Source organism: Rosa chinensis, chromosome 2 (genome assembly GCF_002994745.2).
Source record: "Rosa chinensis cultivar Old Blush chromosome 2, RchiOBHm-V2, whole genome shotgun sequence".
NCBI lineage: Eukaryota > Viridiplantae > Streptophyta > Magnoliopsida > Rosales > Rosaceae > Rosa > Rosa chinensis.
In genome coordinates, this window is record NC_037089.1 from 59,319,355 (window position 1) to 59,340,927 (window position 21,573).

Consider the following 21,573-nt stretch of genomic DNA (forward strand, 5'->3'; position numbering starts at 1 on the left):
GTTTTGTTAATGAGCTTAATTATTATTATATTGTTATTATTATCAATTATGATGTAAATGTTCGGTACTAATTGGTCTAGTGACATAAGTTTCTCATTCATAATTAGGAAGCTATGAATTGGTGATAGTAACAGAAGATAGTTGAGGTAAAAAAATTTAAATTCACCTATTAACTTTATTCATCAATTAAAAATACTGTCCAATACCAACCCAGTCGAGACGCATAAGACGCTTGGACTCGCGACAATGAACGACAAGGAGGTGGAGAGGTGAAGACGCTTCTGGAGGGGGACGTCGAACGTCAATTGCCAGAACCACAGTCTGAAGACTGCGATCGTGAACAGTGCAGCAAAGGGTGAACCCAATTTGGGTTGGGTGCCCAGATCAGTTTTGTGGCCCAATTTTGCATTGGAGGCCCAATTCTGTTTGGGTGCCTAAACCCTCTTGGGTGTCCAAACAAAGTTGGGTGGTCCAATTCAATCATGTTTTGGGACTTCAAGTTTTTGGCTATGGATTTATGGGGTTTCGAATTTGGGATCCAGGAGGAGGGACTCACCCAAAACTCCTAGTCCTAGCTTGGATCGCAAGGAGGAAAATTAATTTATTGTTGAAATATGCCTATTTACTATGCTCTAGTTTTTTCATAGTTATAGGTTTGCTTCTGAATAAGTGACCATTGGTTGTCTAATGGGTAGTACTAGCATATCACGTCCTAAACTTGCCCTAGCGTTGGCAAGGGAAGGTATGTATCCGTGTTATTATGGCTTGAGATGAATGAATGATTACTTGGTTCAAAAAAAAAAAATGATTGGTCAACTCATTACTACAATTATGGGCTACAAGGACACCAAATAAGGACACATAATTTATGTGGAGTCCTTGAAGGGTTATAAGGACACTCAACATGTAAATGATATTTTTTAAAGGGTAGAGACTATTTTAACGACACAGCCGACATCTTTAATAATGTGTCCTAAATAATTCAATTTTACTTTAATGATCCAAAAACAGCTCCAAAATTTCACGTCGCGCTCTCTATTGCATGTTCAGTTTTGTCGACTTATCTCTCTTGTTTCTCATTTTTCAATCAATTGCCATCTCTTTTATTATATGTTGGTTTTAATTTTTCTTTTTCGTACAATGTTCAGCTCTTAACTTACATTTGCCTTATAGGCATTGGCATAATAGCAAGAGTCAATAGTACGATAGCTATGCAGCCCAGTCTGATTGGCTCCGTCTCTAGTTGGTGATATAATACAAAATAAAAAAATTCGATGTAAATTAACATTACTCGATCAACTAATAGTAATTTAGCTACCTGTGCCGCAACAGTTTTCATGAGTTCCACCTTGCCGTGATCACAATGAACATGTAGAATTAATTAACGTAATATATAGCATGCTCAACGTCAAAAAGTCAAGGGTCACTAAAGCATGCTCGATATATATCCTTTTGTTCGGATAGTTTATTCGTATGAAATAATTAGGCAGTTCCGCCCCACAACTTGCGGCAACACGGCATAGATTGACTTGGACTTTTTAACAATGATTATATGTCCAACCCATGAAAGATATTGTGCCAAGGGATATTAATCAATCCAACAAACCAGTACTTTGACTAAGTGATGCATCTTAAATTATGGAGCATGCATGCATATGGTTAGTCCCTATCATAGTCGAGATACTCTCAAATAATCTACCTAATTAATTCTTCTTCTCACTTATAAGTACTTTCTAATCAACTCTGTTTTTGGTGAAGGTAGTTTCTGATGAAATTTCCAAGCAGTTGGTGACGTTCATTTGTCAATGGGAGAATATTGGTCCCAACATTTAGTAGGGTGATCGTGTGAGTTCTATAGCTAAAACAAAATTGAAAGAACTTTTTTTATTTTTTCCTCTTTTTCTTTGAGATAGGCTTGATCTATCGCATCATGGAATTGTCAGTTTGATAATTCTTCTAACTCAAATGATATATCTCTACTAAATTAGGTTTTGATACTATACTGGTTGTTCTGCAACGGAATCCACTTATTCGTACGTCTGATGGAATCGCGTAATACTAACATTGTGCTTAAATATTACCGGTCCAGGGTTTTAAGTGGGCTGGATTACCTTGTGCTATGGGGCTGGGTTCTTCATGGCCTATAGCAGTGGCGGAACTAGAAAGTTATATGTGAGGGGGCCGAAAAATGATGAAGTATTTTTGACAAAAAAATCTATTATAAAAATTAATTTAACATATGATATATTTATCAGTTGTAAATCAAACTTTAATTTTTTAAGTTACGTATTAATGTTTTCTTTTACAGCACTCATTTATATCTTCTTTTTATTTTTTCACAAGCATTTATTAATAGATTAGATAAACAAATTGTGTGAAATATATTATTATTTCTTATTGCTTTCATAAGTTCATGCATAGCTGAGTAATTGAGGGAGCCAATCATGATGATTATGGTCTCAATCTCATTAAATCCACAACCAATTACAGATGCACACATGTATATTTTCAGAAGTTTGGGGGGGCCAGGGCCATCTCCCGCCCCCATGTAGTTCCGCCTCTGGCCTATAGTATTGTTTAATTTGTTTGGGTCGCAAAAACGAGAGCTTTAGTTGAAACCATTTTATGTCTGCTTCGAGATTTCTAGGTTTTTGTTAGAATAATGGTACGTGGGTTTCCTAAAAAGTGGGTGTACTCGGGATGTTTTTGGGATTTTATTCTTCTAGAATAGGGTTTCATGAGGTTATAAGGAATGATTTTTTTTGTCGACTCCAAATAGGTATTTTGTTTTTGTACTACTTGCTGAATTTTAATGAAAGGGCTGACCTATTTCCGTAAAAAAATATATATTGTGCTTAAATATTACCTCTAGTAGAAAATTAGAAAAAAGAAATTAAAAACCTACTTTGACAACAACAAGATATGCAATATTATTTCAACAATTTTTAAAATAGTAGGGGAATACACATAATCCTAAAGTTTTTATGAAGTTCTCATTTTAATGGTTCTCATTAGAAACTCTCCCTCCTAATCTTAATCCACATTTGTATATTTATATTTTTTATATTGTTGCATTTCTTTTCTACATTTCTTTTCTAACGGGAGACTTCTTTTTCCATTTCATTGGCTTGCACCAGACCACACAACCCTAATAGATGTTCGTTCAATCATTCTTATTTTTGGATCTCTATGACTTTTTCTTTGATTCTTTTTCGCAGGGGTTCTATGACAGCTATGAACATTTGCATGGATTTTGAGTATCTCAGTCAAAGTAAACTCATATATGCCACTTGCAACTTGGTTGTTGACCTGAGAGTAATTACAAAGTCTGCAAGTGCATATGAAGTATCAATCACGATAGCAGGATTGAGTTTAACAAGTCAAACCATGAATTATTGTCGAGTACTTGCAATACAATCTGCCATATCTTATTACTTTCAGACACAATGAATTGACTACGTTTCTAGTAGTAATTTCCTTCTTTCTACATCTCTACTACTTGAGCAATATATATATACATTACAAGTTTGATATTCAATATTGAACTTGTTCGGAGCTTAATATATTTTGAAGATGATAATCAAGCATTTCCCATTTGCATTGCTTTCTGGGTTTGTTCTTATACTTTCAGTTCTTGCAGTAGATGATCAAACAGGTATGCTTTGATTATCCATATATAACCTGAAATGTAAAGTTTGATTGTTAAATGTGCTCACCAACTGTGTGTGAATAAATGTCTCACTAACTTTCTGATAACTCAGGCTTCATTAGCTTGGACTGTGGGCTACCAACAAATTCAAGCTACTCTGAGCCAGGATCAGGCATTGACTACATTTCAGATGAACCCTTTATTGACACCGGCGTAAGTAAAAGCATTGCGCCTGAATATAAAGCTACTCATCAGCAGCAAGTAGCTCATGTTCGTAGCTTTCCTCAATGGACCAGAAACTGTTACAGAGTGAACATTACAAGCGGTACTAAATATATGATCAGAGCAACTTTTGTGTATGGGAACTATGATGGGCTAAATAAACTGCCAAAATTTGATCTGCACATGGGACCTAGTTTCTGGGATTCAATCACACTAGCCAATGCAGCCGCGAGTACCATCAAAGAAGTCATTCATATTCCCTCATTAGACTACATTCATGTATGTCTTGTGAACACAGGCTCTGGAACACCATTCATTTCAGCATTGGAACTGAGGCCTTTAAAAAACACAACTTATATAACCAAAAGTGGTTCACTGGCAGTTGAGTATCGCTTGGATGTTGGTTCCCAAAGCAATCAATCATACAGGTCAGTCATTCTAATTTATAAATTAACCAATTAACTGCTTCAAAGTTCATTTCTGATTAATTAGTTTTGCTTATTAGATGCTGATAAAGTGCTTTCAATTTAGGTATGACTATGACGTTTTTGATCGAATCTGGTTGCCTTTCAACTTCAATTTGTGGGGAGAGTTAAGTACCTCGCTTACGGTTGATTCCCTAATTCATAATGACTACCAAGTGCCATCTATAGTAATGAGTACTGCAGGCACTGCGATGAACTCTAGTACTCCCATGTATATCGGTTGGAATCCACCAGATACAACTTCTGAATACTATGTGTACATGCACTTTGCTGAAATCCAGAAGTTGAAAGCCAACGAGTCCAGATCCTTCAATATCACCCTGAATGACAAACTTTTTTATGGACCTCTAGTGCCAAGTTACTTGAGTACAATTACTATTTACAGCCCAGCAGCGTTAACAGGAGGAAATTTTACATTCTCACTCTTCAAAACTGAGAATTCAACACTGCCACCGATCCTCAATGCCATGGAGTACTTCAGAGTCATAGATTTCTCACAGTCAGAAACTAATCAAGACGATGGTACACATTCATCATTTCAACTTGCCCTGCCGATTATTTTAGTTTATTGTTTACGGATGATTAAATTGACTATTACATATATATGAATGCCTGTGGAAATAACAGTGGTTGCAATCACAAACATAAAGTCAACATATGGAGTTGAGAAAAATTGGCAGGGAGATCCATGTGGTCCACAAGAGTACGTCTGGGAAGGTCTAAACTGTAGCTTGGACGATCCCCCAAGAATCACATCCTTGTGAGTCTATCCTAGCTTTTATATATGTTCATTTTTAGAGGCATCACCATGCTTTTAACTGACTGCTTTAACTTAGCTAGCTGTCAACATGATTCACTCATAAGTTGCTTGAAACTTGCTATTAGGGACTTGTCCTCGAGCGGCTTGACAGGAGAGATAGCTTCATATATATCCAATCTTGACATGTTACAATCTTTGTAAGTATTCCAAGCTCGACTACTTAGCACTAGCTGACTTTATATGCACATATATCCGCAGTAATTAGTACCTGAATTTATAAATTAATGTATGTATAATTGTATATGGCTGGATTCAGGGATTTATCTAACAATAGCTTAACTGGATCAGTACCTGAGTTTCTGACTAAATTGCCAAACCTGAAAGTCCTGTGAGTATTTTGATTTGAATTAATTGTTTCTGCAGATTCTTGGTTATCTAGAATAAGTTACTAAATTTTCTCTATCTCTGCAGTAACTTGGAAAAGAACAAACTGAATGGTTCACTTCCAAGTATGCTTATCGAAAAATCGACAAGTGGATCACTATCGTTAAGGTCTTTTTCTGTCCAATACCATTATGCAATATATTCGATCAGAGTATTTCCTTCTGTTTTCAATAATAATCTTATATTCTTTGATGTGGAAAAGGTTCTATTGTTAGGCGTTGTTGATCTACTATACAAATTGAAAACTATATTGTCGACTAAATTTCCATGACTGATATGCATCAACCTTATTCATGCTAGGGTCGGAGAAAATGAAAACTTATGTGCAGCAATTTCATGCAAAAAGAAGAAAAACAATGTATTCATTCCAATAATAGCAGCAGTTGGTGGATTTGCTATTCTGTTTGTAGCATCAGTTGTTATATTTTTTAGCATGAGAAGAAAAAGAAAACAAGGTAAAGCTGTAATAATTATTACTAACAGTTGAAAGTTTGGTTACCTATAGACTAGAGTACATGTTCTTAGGTAAACAGAGAGAAATTGTTGTCATCATAGGCTAATGAAATTCTTGATGATCTACCTCTACAGTTGGAACAGCAGTGGCAGATTCCAACATTCAAATGGATTCATTAGAAAATTTCGAGTCCAAGAAGAGACAATTTACATACTCAGAGGTGCTGACAATTACTAACAACTTTCAGACAATTCTTGGGAAAGGTGGATTTGGACCGGTTTACCATGGCTATGTAGATGATACTCAAGTAGCTGTGAAAGTACTTTCTCCATCATCAGTTCAAGGATACCAACAATTTCAAGCAGAGGCATGCCCTAAAACCTCATCCATGCAGAATAGCTAATGAGCTCACTTATACCTATGTCGGAACAAAATATGACTTGACCGCTCAATTTGCAGGTCAAACTTCTTATGAGAGTTCATCATAGAAACTTGACTGGCCTTGTTGGATATTGCAATGAAGGAACGAACATGGCTCTCCTCTACGAATACATGGCCAATGGAAATCTGGAATCGCATCTCTTGGGTATGGTTTTGGTCACTCATTAAATAAAAGCTTTGTCATTGTGCATGAGATTCCACCTAGTTTGATTATAATCTTAAAGACAAAGTTTGGTTTTCTGATCTTGGCTGAACAGGTGAAGATAGCAATGCAACTCTCTTGACTTGGGAAAGTCGACTTAGAATAGCGGCTGATGCAGCACAAGGTTAGCCAGTGAAGATTTATTCAGTTCAATTTATTCAATGCTCTCCTATTCTATTTGCAATAATAAAAGAGAAAATTTGGATTGTAGGACTGGAGTATCTTCACAATGGTTGTAAGCCACCTATTATCCACAGAGATGTGAAGACACCAAATATTTTGTTAGCCGAAAATTTCCAAGCAAAGTTGGCTGATTTTGGCCTATCCAGAATGTTCTCAACTGACGAAGGCACTCATATGTCAACAGCTGTTGCTGGCACCCCTGGATACCTTGACCCTGAGTAAGTTCCTACCTTCATCACTTATTTATGCATTAATTCTGGTTCAGAATTAAAAATCTTCAACACTTATAGTGCCTTTAAACTTTCAAGTTTGAAACAAATATATACAATTGATTTAACTTCTATAATAGAGTCTAATGATTTGGCTTGCAGGTACCACATAACAGGCTGGTTGAATGAGAAGAGTGATGTATATAGCTTTGGAGTTGTTCTCTTGCAGATAATAACTAGCCGACCTGTGATATCAAGAACAGCCCAAGTGAATAGTCATGTAAGTCAATGGGTTAGCTCCATGCTTTCTAATGGGGATATCAAAAGTATTGTTGATCCTAAGTTACGAGGAGACTTTGAAATCAACTCTGCGTGGAAGGCTGTTGAATTGGCAAGGGATTGTATGTCTGAAATGTCAACTGGAAGGCCAAACATGAGTGAGGTGGTGACAAGACTCAAAGAGTGCTTGGGAGCAGAGTTGGCTCGAATAAATGAAAGTCGTGTGAGTGGAACAACCGATTCATCAATTGTGTTCTCCATGAATACTGGACTCAGTCCTTCTGCGAGGTAATTTGTTCAGAAAGTGGATTTCACAAGCAGGGGATTTTCATTTCCCCTCTTAAGTGTTTTTATTAACTTGTTTTATCAACTTGTTTTGAAATTTGTACTTATGATACTCCATGTTAAAAGGCTGGTGAGGAATAAAAGAACTGAGAGGCTGCCAAACTATCAATTCTCATCCATCAGCTTTCAATTGGAAGAAATGTATTTTGTTGTTGTTGTTTATATTTGGTCTCCTGTAGTCGAATGACACTTCTCTGATTCATTACATGAAAAAACTACCTTGAAATTTTTCTTCGTTGGGAAAAGTTTAATTGCTACCCAAATGAGGGTGCTTCGGTAAAATAGACTTTTACTTAACATTTGAATTGAAGAACTACATAATTCAAGAGGACACTGGCTTGTTTCCTAAAAGAGCTTAGCTTGTTCAGAGTTGGGATGAATGGGCCAAGGGGGTAGCTCCTTTCTAGGTGCCCTGCACTTAAAATATTGGAATCAAGTTACTGCAAAAATGTAATACACGCATGTTCAGCTTAATATGTGATTTTCCCAAGCTCAAGAAGGTTGATCGTTGAGTTCTGATACGGATTTGGAATATAGCTACAATATTAGAGCAGCCAATCTTCAAACTTTTTGTTATTTCCTGGATGGAGGTTTTACATGGCTGGTCACTAGAGCAGTAGAGCTTCAAGCAATCTGTTGTGCATGGTCATTTAAATGAGTTCATTATGTTTGCTAATGGCTCTACCATCAGCACAACAAATATATCCAGCAACTTATGGATAAATTCCCGTTTCTTGAGAAGTTGGGACTTACAGGGAACTTTTGAATCAAAAGATGATCAACATTTCGAGTAACCAACTCCGGTCATTAACACTAATTGGACATGCTTTCCCGAAGAGCATCATAATAGATATTCCACCCTCATTTTCATTGAATGCTGTGAAGCTAGAAAAGGTTAACCTTCATCTACATAGAACACCACAACTCGACGCTTCATGGTTTTTTAATTTGCGAAAATATCTTGACAATTGCACCCCAAACGATAGTCTAAGAATTCTATGATCGATGTAGTCTAAGAATTCTATGATGTTTTATTTTTCTCCTTGTGGAGGTATATATACAGATACATCTTTGTACAAGAAGGTAAGTATTGAATTCGGTACCAATTACCTACAAGTCATCAACCAATTAAGATAGGAAACAGAATCCTAATTCATTATGAAATATTGACAGCTCATTCCAGCAGTCCACACCAAACCAATTCAATTTCAACTAATTGATTTTCTTTCTTTCATTGTTTAACCAAATAATCAGGGCATTTCATTACAAAGCCAACATCCTAATCGTTGGAAAATTATACTTGACCAAGTCCGTACATAAAAGGGTATCCCATTCCCAAGAGTCTTCCAGTTCCGTAAGCCACAAGAAATAAGCGTCCTAATTATATAAAGAGTTTTTTACCAATAACTACAAAATAGTACTGTTATTTACCAATAACAGAGTCTAAAACTAATATCCCATGCGGCCAACAATTGCAACAACCTGTTAGCCCATCCTAAAGAAAAACACTCAAATATTACAAAAATTACTAAACATGCCACTCTCCCAAAAATCAGAACATATCCAAAATCCAAACAGTCCCAAAATCTAGATCCCAAAATCAAAACCCTCCCCAAATCTAGATCCTCCCTAAATTGATCTAGGGCTCAGGCGAAGCTAGGTGACGAAGCAGCCCGCCAAGCTCCGACGAAGCAACCGGCCAAGTGAGTGGTGAAGCAGTCTGCCAAGCGAGGCTGCGAAGCTAGGCGACGAAGCTCCGGCGAAGCTAGGAGACGAAGCAGCCGGCCAAGCGAGGCTGCGAAGCTAGGCGATGAAGCTCCGGCGAAGCTAGGTGACGAAGCAACAGGCTAAGTGAATGGCGAAGCGAGGCTGTGAAACAACCGGCGAAGGGAGGCGCAAAGCCGGCGAAGGGAGGCTGCAAAGAAACATGCGACGGGAGGCTTTTTTGCTAGACAACGAAGCGAGGGTGTGACCCCAGAGGCGAGGCTTCTACGATACTAGGGCTTGAAGGTCAGTAAAGAAATTTGTAGCTTTACCTGAGAAATTTTGGTTGAGAAATTCTGAGGGTCAGTACCTTTAACCTCATGTTGTCACAGGTTTTAGCATGGGTAAGCTATAATGGATTGTGTGTTCAGTAGCTATAGTATGATAATTAGTTTTGTATTGAGGGTCAGTAGCTTTAGTTTCTTATTGCGGGTACTTTCTTATTGGATTGGTGGTGTTGTGTAATGGTTTAGTTTTGTGTTTATGGTACTTTCTTATTGGATTAGGATGGAGCTAATGAAAGCAATGCTGAAGTGAGCAAACGCGAGCAGGCTAGGCTAGTATACTACTGGGGGCCAGTACACTACTGCGGATCAATACACTACTGAGGGTCAGTATACTACTGGGGCTAGTATACTGCTGGGGGTGACATACTACTAATCCTCAGTACACTACTGCTTGTATGTGGAAGCAGCAAAGCCAGAGATAAATGATAGTGTCCAAGTTTCATATTGTAATATGTACAAATAGTTTTGGAATTATTAAATAAATGAGTTGTTTTGAAGAAAAACAAAGATGGAACGTAAAGATATTCTTTTTTCATAATGTTACTGACATTCAGCAGTGTTAATTCACATTATCCAAATCACAAGGGTAGTTTCGTAATTTACTTGTCAGTAGAAATAATTAAAAAATGGAAGGAATCTGACCGCAAGGGATAATACCTTGCACATGGGCCTTGCACACTAGCATATGGAAATTAAAAAAAAAACAAGTTTGCTGATGGTAATTTATGGGCTAAAAGTGTAGGTAGTGGTAGTTTTCTATTATATAAATGGATTAATTTCAGTTTACCCCCCAGAGGTTTGGGAGTGTCATCATTTCACCCCTTTACTTTCAATTTTGAATTTTTACCCCCTAAACTTTTCAATTTCAATCAGCCGTGTCCAATTTTTACTGTTCCGTCCAAATTGGACGTTAAGTTTGACTTTTGAGGGCTAAAATAGTCATTTCAACATAAAAAATTAAAAAAATTAAAAAATAATTTTTTTTCTGTTTTTTAGTTTTTTTTTCTTTCTATTTTTTTGTTTTTTTTTGTCTTCAACCTATACACCACAAATTATAATAGATTTATAAAAACAAAAAAAAACTCTAGGTGGTTGAAAGACACTAACTGGTCTACGATATTTGTAATATATCTCCGATAAAGTGAAGAATTTTAGAATATATCCCCAATAAAGTGAAGATATATTTGTAAAAAATAATTTTACACTTATCTGTAAATAAATATCTGTATATCCCCAATAAAGTGAAGAAATATCTGTGTAAAATCATTTTGGTCTACGATATTTGTGATATATATCCAATAAATTGAAGAATTTTAGGATATATCCCCAATAAAGTGAATAAATATCTGTAAAAAATGATTTTACACTTTATTTGTAAATATCTGTATATCCTCAATAAATTGAAGAAATATCTGTGTAAAATCAATTTTTACAGATATTTATTTACAGATAAAGTGTAAAATTATTTTTTACAGATATTTCTTCACTTTATTTGGGATATATCCTAAATTCTTCACTTTATCGTAGACCAGCGAGCGACTTTCAACTACGTACCTAGAGTATTTTTTTTGTTTTTATAAACCTATTATAACTTGTGGTGTATAGGTTGGAGACAAAATAAAAACAAAAAATGAAGAAACAGAAAAAAAAAAAAAAACTATAAAACAGAAAAAAAAATTATTTTTTTATTTTTTATATTTTTTTATATTGAAATGACCATTTTAACCCTCAAAAGTCAAACTTAACGTCCAATTTGGACGGAACAGTAAAAATTGGACACGGCTGATTGAAATTGAAAAGTTTAGGGGGTAAAATTCAAAATTGGAAGTAGAGGGGGTGAAATTTCACCCCCAAACCTCAAAGGGGTAAACTGAAATTAATCCTAAAATATATGTCTCAAAGGTTACAAATATGATCGTGTTTCTCTGTCTTCTTTCTAGTCGACGTCATCGTTCATACATGGCCATGATAGTGGACGACATGGATTGGATCTCCAACTTGCCGGAGCCCATCATGGAGCAGATTCTCTCTCGCTACTTGCCGGCATCTGATTCAATTCGCGTGAGCTTTGCATCGAGGACATGGGAGAGACTATGGAAATCACTACCTGTCTCTGATGATTTTGATGTGAGACGAGATGGCCGGCTGGACGAGTCAATGGAGGAGATTGTAACTTCCATCGACGAATCCTTGAGAATATTCCATGAACATGAAGTTCGAAAACATATCATTCCTTCTTTTAGATTGAGAGGGAGATTTAGCGACGAGATTCAAACTTTTCATGTTGACTGTTGGATGAAGCTGGTCACCAAACATTATGTCAAAAGGCTTGTTTTCTACAACTATGGAATACGATGGTACAAATTTCCTCCGGCTGCTTTTGATGTTGGGTCGTTAGTTGCATTGAGTTTATATAAGTGCGTTTTGAAGAGAGACTTGATTCAAGGAAAAAGGAGCTCGTTTTGTTGTCTAAAGGAGCTGGAATTGACTTTTGTCGATTTGAATGGGCTAATCATCGGGGACCTCGATCCTTTCCAGATGCCCTTCGCTTGAGAAGTTGAAACTCAACGACTGTGCCCTTCCCAAACTAAAGAAGCTTTGTCTCTATCGAGTTGAATCTAAAGCTTTCAAGTACAAGATTGAAGCAGCCTGTCTTCAAGCTCTTAGCTTTTGTTTTAATTATACGATTGACAGACTCGTAATGTATGCGATTGACATACTTGTAATGTGTGATTGATTAGTATAACTATTATGTATTACCTTTTGTACACATGATGTAACCGTATATAAACCTCATGGTGAGATGAATACAATACAATTATCCAATTATCCACAAAACGTTATCAGCACAATACTCTAACCCAAGCCCTAGCCAGAAAAAAAAAACCCTAACACCCGAAATTTCTTTCACTAAAAACTGCCGCAAGCGCCTAGCCCTTGCTAGCCATGCCGTACACTGCTCCTACAGCCCTTGAGCACCCGTCTGCCTCCTACTACCCCTGCAGCATCGTCGCACACCTGCTGCCCCTACAGCACAGCAGCATGCTAGTTCCTGTGCAGATCAGCCTGTTTTCATACCCCGAAACATCTTGATCGGGACCTCATATCAAAATCCTTCCTTCATCAAAGTTTTTCATCTCTTCCTCTTCTATCTGACCTCCAAATTTCAGCCCTATTGGAGTCGTTTTGAGATTTGTACACCATTCGAAGTGGGAGTTGTTCATAAGCGAATCTGCTTCGAATTTCAACAAGTAAGTTTTAAAGATTAAAGTTCCTGCTTTCTTGTTTTTTAAATTCCTTTATTTCCTGCAGGATTTTCAATATACGAACATGGGTTCGATTATATAATAAAGCGAAATTGTAGGGATTCACGCTTAACGAACTAAGAGTGTTCGTATGAACTAAGAGTGTTCATAATGCTTGGACTAAGAGCGTCCGTAAGCATCAAATTGTGACCATATTAAAACATTATTGTTTGGTTTAATCCAAAAGAGATTCTTGGAAATTGTTTTTTTGGTAGCATAGCTCGGAAATCTTATTATTTTAGTTTTCATGGAAGTTTAGCTCAGAAACTAATATATATTCTCTTCTTATTTTCAGGATGTCAAATGAACCTAGACTCGACTTTCCCATGCTTGACTCAACAGACTCGGATTACCACAGTTGGGTAACCGATGTTGAGAACCACCTCACTTTAAAGGGAATATTACCCATAATCCAAGCACCTAACCTGGATCGTGTGTTCGTGTGAACTGTCACGCCCCTGATTTTATACACAATAAATCGATATATAACCCCATAATTATATATGCGTGAATGTCCAGTCATCAATACAAAGTACCTGAAATCTTTTTCCCTTAAACTTACACATATATTGATGCCCTGAACCGTCAAAGTTAATATACACTCGCTCCAAAGAGTTATATATTACACCAGCTTACGAATTAAATTGTTAACAACAAGATAAACGTAAATGCTCCTCAGAGCTTACTACAACGGAAGTCCTCAACAACAGTGAAGTCACAAAGATAGCTTCCTACCGTGAAGCTGCAAAAGCGCCACCTCAGCTTCAGCCACGATTTCCTCAACCTGCAGGATTAACCCCTACACCATTCCATTGAATAGTGCACCGGGTTGCCACACAACAAACCCGGTAAGCTTATAAAACTCGTATGAGTAACTCAAACCACACATGCTCAACTCACGCCAAAAACGAGGAAAACCTTTCAACTCGCGAATAAGGAAAACATACCATGCTTCCAAAAACAATACTCTTTTCCCAAAAGAAACAACGAAAGTCACACCGTAACAAAATCATATAAATCGTTAACCTAACAATTCAAATATGATAAATCGATCCAACCTGGACAAAACAACAAATCGGTCCAACCTGGACAAAAAGGGCAAATAGGTCCAACCTGGACAAAACAGCAAATAGGTCCAACCTGGACAAAGCATCAACACAAATAAATCATACCCATTGTTAACCTAACAAGTAGAATATGATAAATCGATCCAACCTGGATAAAACAACAAATCGGTCCAACCTGGACAAAACAACAAATCGGTCCAACCTGGACAAAACATGTACCCAGGAATCTTAAGTAACCTACTTAGATCCCTAAAGTACGATGGCAGACAGACTAGAGCTCTAACTGAATCGTAACCTGTCACCCGGCCAAGGTTCAATCTTACGATATAATATTGCCATGAGGATGCAACCTGCAACCCCGGATCCTTAGGCCAACCTGACCCTCAGATCAAAACGTCAAATCAAATCAAAAGGAGAAATCACAACCTGTGACTCTCAAATCCTCAGACCACCGGTCGTCGGATCAAAACATTAAATCAACCAAAAAGGAGATATCACAACCTGTGACTCTCAAATCCTCAGACCACCGGTCGTCGGATCAAAACATTAAATCAACCCAAAAGGAGATATCACAACCTGTGACTCTCAAATCCTCAAACACTTTTCAAAACAATAGAAATACCATTTCCCACCAATTGTTTTCCAAAAGCCCCAACCCAAAACAATAAAAAGCATCGTTCATGCATATTGTTTCACAAATCCACAACTAATACATGAATACGTATGTATATATATACATCCCATAATATATATATGTACATACATAGTCACCTACTCAGAAATGTCACTAATACCAACTATAGTTTGCAGTTAACTAAATAACTCTCAAAACAATAGGGTTAACCCGTTCGTGATATGAACTTCGTGAGATTACTCACCTCGAACTCCTGCTGCGTCTTCAATACAGAACCGAACCAAAACTATCACCAACAACTCATCCAAATACTTCGTCAAGTACCTAATCACAATCGGTTTCCACTTAGTAATAATTCACAAATGATTTAAGTTCGAAACCCCTGTTTTGAACTAAAATCCCCAAAGTGGCGCCAATCGAGGCAAAACCACATCCGAGACCTCCCAAAGTCTTCGGAATACGCCCACGATCGATGTGACCAAGCCACAAGTCGATCGGACGCTCGTATCCTCACGGATCGAATAAATTCACCGATATGAAACGGCAAAAATCATAACAAATCCATACGAACTCCAAAATTTGCATATTATATATCGAAACACTCGTATCGACGAGTAGAAGACATATAATACCAGAAACAGTCCCATACATGGTCGGAACACCGCCGGAACGCTGCCACAGACGGTGGCGCACCGTCGCCGGCCAAAACTCAATATTTCACAAAACTCCCAACATCAAAAAGCTTCATCTAAGCATGCTTGTGAACTTTCATAACTGGATCGAAGTCAGAAAACAAGCTTAAGGGATCGAAAACTACCTCACAAGTCGTGAACAGTGATCCAATCCGAGTTGATCGAGTTTTCACGTAAACCGGTCGAAACAAACACCAAGGATCGACCAGGGAGCTTGTTCTGAACTCAACCCAAGAAAATCGAAGCCGCGCCGACGTCGGAACTGTGTTTTCCGGTCGGGTCCGAATTCCTCGATCTGCACCGCCTTGAACTGCCACCGAGACGGAGAATCGCTGTAAGAGAACACCAGAGGGACGACCAGACGGAGGAGGCGAGTCGTTCTGGGCTGGTTTCACCGGAAGAGGTCGCCGGAGCTGCGAGTTCCGACCGGGTCGGAATGCCGGGTCCGGGTCGGGTCAGTCGGTCTTCTTCGATGCTGAAGGCGCGGACGAGAGAGAAAAAGGGAGAGAAAAAAATGAGTTTCCGGAAATGGAAGGAAATGAAAATAGTAAGTTTCTCCTTCGGGAAACTTCTATTTATACTAAAATGGAAATTCCTTCCAATGGCCATAACTTCCTCATATGAACTCTGATTTACGGATTCCACATGTCCACGAACTCGTATCGACACGCTCTACAACTTTCGTGAAGGAAGTTTTCGGAGAATATCAACGAATAAAAAGTCAACCTTTAGTAACCCCCCTAAAACCATATCCTTCAATTAATTATTCGCCCGAAACACTTCCGCTCCATCCACGAGCCACGAAACCGTCCAATAGTTATAAAATTAATTCTGGAAAATCCTCAGAAAGTAATTATGAATTTCCGGGGCATCACATGAACACCTACAAAGCATGCTCAAGCAGTTATCTTGATGCGACGCCATATGGACAAGGCACTCAGATTGGAGTATATGTAGATCAAGGATGCAAGAGAGCTATGGTTAGCGCTAGAAGAGTGCTTTGGCAATGTCCAAGATTCCCTCCTCCCTGACTTGAAGGTTCAATGGAACAATCTGCACTTTGCTGATTTCAAGTCTGTTGCTGAATATAATTTAGAAGCTCTTCGCCTACAGTCCATGTTGAGGTTTTGTGGACAACCTGTCACAGAGCAAGAGCTAATTGAGAAAACTCTCTCCACCTTCCCTGTTTCAGCCATTGTGGTATCAAAGCAATACCACACTGAAGTCAATGCTGGACGGATCACGAGGTTTCATTAGCTTATCAATCTCATATTTGTAGCTGAGAAACATGATAACATACTCGTGTGAAATTATAATTCAAGGCCCATTGGAACTAAAAGCGTTCGTGAGGCGAATTATAATGCAGCTAATTGAGAAAACTCTCTCCACTTTCCCCGTTTCAGCCATTGTGGTATCAAAGCAATACCACACTGAAGTCAATGCTGGACGGATCACGAGGTTTCATTAGCTTATCAATCTCATATCTGTAGCTGAGAAACATGATAACATACTTGTGTGGAATTATAATTCAAGGCCCATTGGAACTAAAAGCGTTCATGAGGTGAATTATAATGCACCCAAAAGAGGGCGCAAGGAGCGGAACCCTAAGAATAAGGGATATGAGGGACGTATGGGTCCATATGATCGCCCTAACAAGGAAGGAAACTACATGTTTGGTGCGGATACACATGGTGGCAATGCCACACTTGGGAGAGGTGGTTGTGGTATCCCTGGTCATGGTGGTGGCCCCATGGCTCGTGGTGGAAGGGCCATGGATCTTGGTGGTGGCACCAACCTTCCTAGGGAACGCCCATAACGTCCACCTCAGGTAAAGGGAGGCAACCACAATGACATGTGTCATCGATGTGGATCAAGTGAGCATTGGTTCAAGCAATGCAGAGCAAGCGAGCAACTAGCTTCAAGATACATGGCATACAGGGACCTGATGGAGCAAGAAGTGTACCTTGCAGAAGAAGAAGAAAATGGTGGAGACATCCATCTCACCATAGAGGACTTCAAAGCTGACGATGAAGTGCACAAGGATGCCGCAGACTTTGATTAGATTAGTCCTTTTATTTTCCAAGAATTTTTGTAATGGCAATATGCCTTAGTCAATAAATGACAATTGTATTAAACTCTTTCTTATGTGGTGCACCCAATGAAATATGATGTCTAGGAAAGTCATTGTGATTAATGGTACTTAAGAGAGCCTCGCTCTACCAACATCTCTCTCTACTTTCCTGGTCATATTTTATTAATTGGAGTTACCAAACAGATAGAGTGACTACAATGTGTCTTAGTTTGATTTTATTTTGGATTAGAATTTTTGGGACCTTTGATGTAATCATTGGCTATCTTTATTAATAAAGTATCATATTATTATTCAATGTCATGTTTTAATTCCGAACTTTATTATTTTTCAGTATGTTTCTTGGAGAGTTGGAATACCTTGTTGATAGTGGCACCACACATACTATATTGCGACATAGGCAACTATTTCTATGGATGACGCCTAGTTGATCTTCTGTGACTACACTGGCTGGATCATCACAATTGATTCATGGTCGAGGACCAGCTCAATTTATGTTGCCAAATGGCACAAGTATTAATGTCACCGAAGCTCTATATGCTCCTAGGGCTGGAAGGACCCTATTGAGTTTTAAAGATATAAGAGCCAATGGTTTTCATGTGGAAACACATTGTGAGAATGAACAAGAGTTCCTTTGAATCACCTCTAATGACTACAGACATAAACGAGTATTAGAGAAACTTATGTATCGATCTAGTGGGTTGTATGCAACCACTATTCAAATTATTGGATCCAACCATGTCATGAGAGATGACTTATGGGATTCTGACACATATAGGCTTTGGCATGACCGTTTGGGACACCCAAGTCGTGATATGATGATCAGTATATTAAAGACTTCACACGGACATCCATTTTTCAAAAAGAAAAGAAGTCAGAACCAAAATTCGATCCAAGGTAGGGCTGGCGCCGCCTACCCCCTGCGGCCCAAAAGTGGTATTGACGCCACCAATACCTCCTTAGTTCCTTTTTCTACTTCTAAAGTCAATTTTGACTTCGTGGCTCAACCGGATACTTCCCTGGTTGCTTCTAAAGCCCATTTTTCATTTTGCAAAGCCTGCTCTTTAGCAAAATTAGGATCGAGACCATCCTATGCAAAGGACACTAAAGAAAATATTTCATTCTTACAAAGAATCCAAGGTGATATTTGTGGACCTATTCAACCAACTTGAGGACCATTTAGATATTTTATGGTGTTGGTTGATGCATCGACACGATGGTCACATGTCATGCTATTGTCCAGAAGAAATGCTGCATTTGCTAAACTCCTAGCACAAATCATCAAATTAAGGGCTCACCAACTTGATCATCCCATGAAGTCAATTCGTCTTGACAATGCTGGAGAGTTTACATCAAAAAAGTTTGATGACTATTGCATGCCCATTGGGATTAAGGTTGAACACCCTGTTCCTCATGTTCACACCCAAAATAGTCTCGCAGAAGTTGCCATTAAAAGACTTCAAATGGTCGCTAAAGCATTGGTTAAGCGCACCAATCTCCTTGTTTCTGCTTGGAGCTATGCAAAATTGCATGCAGCTATGTTCATTCGTCTGAGGCCTACTGCCACTCAACTTTTTTCTGCGTCCTAGATGGTTACTGGATATGAGCCTGACATCTCACCTTTATGCATATTTGGGTGTACAGTTTATGTGCCAATTGCGCCGCCACATAGCACCAAAATGGGTCCTCAAAGATGATTAGGCATTTATGTTGGATATGACTCTCCAGCCATTATCCGCTACTTAGAACCCTTGACAGGCGATCTATTTACCGCTAGATTTGCGGATTGTCACTTTGATGAGACAGTCTTCCCGTCGTTAGGGGGAGATAGGAACAATAATGTTCAACAGGAATGACAGGAATTGTCGTGGTCTGTCCCCACTTTGTCTCATCTTGATCCCTGAACCGCACAGTCTGAAATTGAAGTGCAGATAATTCTCGATCTTCAGAACGTAGCAGACTCTATGCCTGATGCGTTTTCTGATATCGCTAAAGTGACAAGATCACATATACCTGCTGCAAACATGTCTGCAAGGATTGATGTCCCTAAAAATCATGGACATGGTGCCACCCCTAGGGGTATTGGGCATGGCGCCTCCACCACTAATAGTGATGGTAATGTGGCTCAAGCTGGGCTCCCAGTAAGGAAACGTGGGAGGCGTAAAGGTTAGATGGATTCTCGCCCGATAAAGAAAGCGAGTTTGGCACAGAAAGATCCATTAATCATCGACATAAATAACCCGTCTCATGAAGATATTTCGGATTATGGTTATGTCCAAGAGACATCATTGGGGGATGCTACAATGTTAGAACCAATTCCAGGGAATAAGGAGATCTCCATGAATTACACTAGTGTACATGAGACGTTGAATTGAGATTCTATTATCCTTGATGATGTATTTGCATATTCTATTGCTCAAGGAATTATAGAACACGATGATATCGAACCTCACTCCGTTGAGGAGTGTCAACGAAGAGCAAACTAGCCTAAATGGAAAGATGCGATCTAGGTTGAATTGGATTCACTAACAAAGAGATAGGTATTTGGGCCTATAATGCTGACACCCCCAAGTATAAAGCCTGTTGGCCATAAATGGGTCTTTGTTAGAAAGCATAATGAGAAAAATGAGGTTGTTAGATACAAAGCCCGCCTTGTGGCGTAAGGTTTCTCACAACACCCTGGAATCGACTACGAGGAGACATATTCTCCCGTACTGGACGTTATAACGTTCCGCTACCTTGTCAGTTTGGTAGTTTCTGAAAAACTTGACATGCAACTTATGGATGTGGTTACAGCATATCTCTATGGGAATATATATATATATATATATATATATATATTGTCAGTTTGGTAGTTTCTGAAAAACTTGACATGCAACTTATGGATGTGGTTACAGCATATCTCTATGGGAATATATATATATATATATATATATATATGAAGGTTCCAGATGGACTTCAATTACCCAAGTCAAGTGGCTCTAAACTACGGAGCACGTTTTCAATAAGATTGAGACGCTCACTATATGGATTGAAACAATCAGGAATGATGTGGTATAACCGTCTAAGTGACTACTTGATTGGGAAGGGATATGTCAACAATGAAATATGCCTATGCATGTTTATAAAGAGGACAAGTTCCAGATTTGCAATTTTAGCAGTTTATGTCGATGACATGAACCTAATTGGAACTCTAGATGAGTTAAAGGAAATTGCTAAGTACTTGAAATCCGAATTTGAGATGAAAGATCTTGGGAAAACACGGTTTTACCTCGGACTAGAACTCAAGCACCGTAGTGATGGGATTATGATCCATCAGTCAGCATATACTCAAAAATTATTAAGGCGCTTTAATGAAGATATAGCAAAGCCTGTGAGTACTCACATGATCGGTCGTAGTCTTGAGCCTGAAAAAATCCTCTTTAACGAAGTCTTATTAGAGGCTGAAGTGCCCTATCTAAGTGCAATAGGCGCATTATTGTACTTAGCTCAATGCACAAGACCAGACATCTCATTCGCAGTGAACTTATTAGCTCGACATAGTTTTGCTCCAACACGTCGCTTGGCATAAAGACAATCTTTCAATACTTGAGAGGTACGATTGATATGAGCTTGTTCTATCCCTACAGAGAGAAAAGAAATAATGGAAGTGTGGGATAGGACTCCACAAGGCAAAACGCCACCTTCCGTGCTCCTCTTCCCTTCCATCAAAATGACAACGATGTCTTGATGAGTTTTGTTGATGCAGGGTATCTCTTTGACCCTCACAAAGGTCGCTCCCAAATAGGTTATGTCTTTACCATGGGAAGCACTGCGATATCTTGGAGGTCTACAAAGCAGACCCTTGTTGCTACTTCCTCAAATCATGCAGAGATTATCGTTCTACATGAAGCCGTGCGAGAATGCATATGGCTAAGGTCTGTAGTTAGACACATTCGAGGAACTTGTGGTTTCAAGTCTACCACAGATGATGATAGGAGCATTTTAATGTGATATTTTAATAGTTAATTCCTCACATTTTGCTTAGTTAATTCCTTAACTGAATCGATTTTTAATTCAATT

At 38.5% G+C, this 21,573-nt stretch overlaps 2 protein-coding genes across 3 annotated transcripts; both read left to right on the top strand.

Annotated features, from left to right (window-relative positions):
* The first annotated feature begins 3,495 nt into the window (after nt 1–3,495).
* Nucleotides 3,496–7,918, top strand: LOC112188547 (probable LRR receptor-like serine/threonine-protein kinase At1g51880). Of its 2 annotated transcripts, none has more exons than XM_024327685.2 (13): nt 3,496–3,655; nt 3,762–4,299; nt 4,403–4,878; nt 4,984–5,116; nt 5,242–5,313; nt 5,433–5,504; nt 5,588–5,668; nt 5,861–6,015; nt 6,149–6,381; nt 6,474–6,600; nt 6,713–6,781; nt 6,869–7,058; nt 7,212–7,918. In XM_024327685.2, the coding sequence occupies exons 1-13, from the start codon at nt 3,574–3,576 to the stop codon at nt 7,618–7,620; spliced, it is 2,637 nt and encodes an 878-aa protein (XP_024183453.1). In that variant the 5' UTR covers nt 3,496–3,573; the 3' UTR covers nt 7,621–7,918. The 2 variants fall into 2 exon arrangements, with proteins under 2 accessions (XP_024183453.1, XP_040369901.1); XM_040513967.1 differs by having other exon boundaries at nt 4,742–4,878.
* Nucleotides 7,919–11,683: 3,765 nt separating this feature from the next.
* Nucleotides 11,684–12,277, top strand: LOC112184647 (F-box/FBD/LRR-repeat protein At3g26920-like). The gene has a single exon (XM_024322894.1). The coding sequence runs from the start codon at nt 11,684–11,686 to the stop codon at nt 12,275–12,277; it is 594 nt and encodes a 197-aa protein (XP_024178662.1).
* The last annotated feature ends 9,296 nt before the right edge of the window (nt 12,278–21,573 follow it).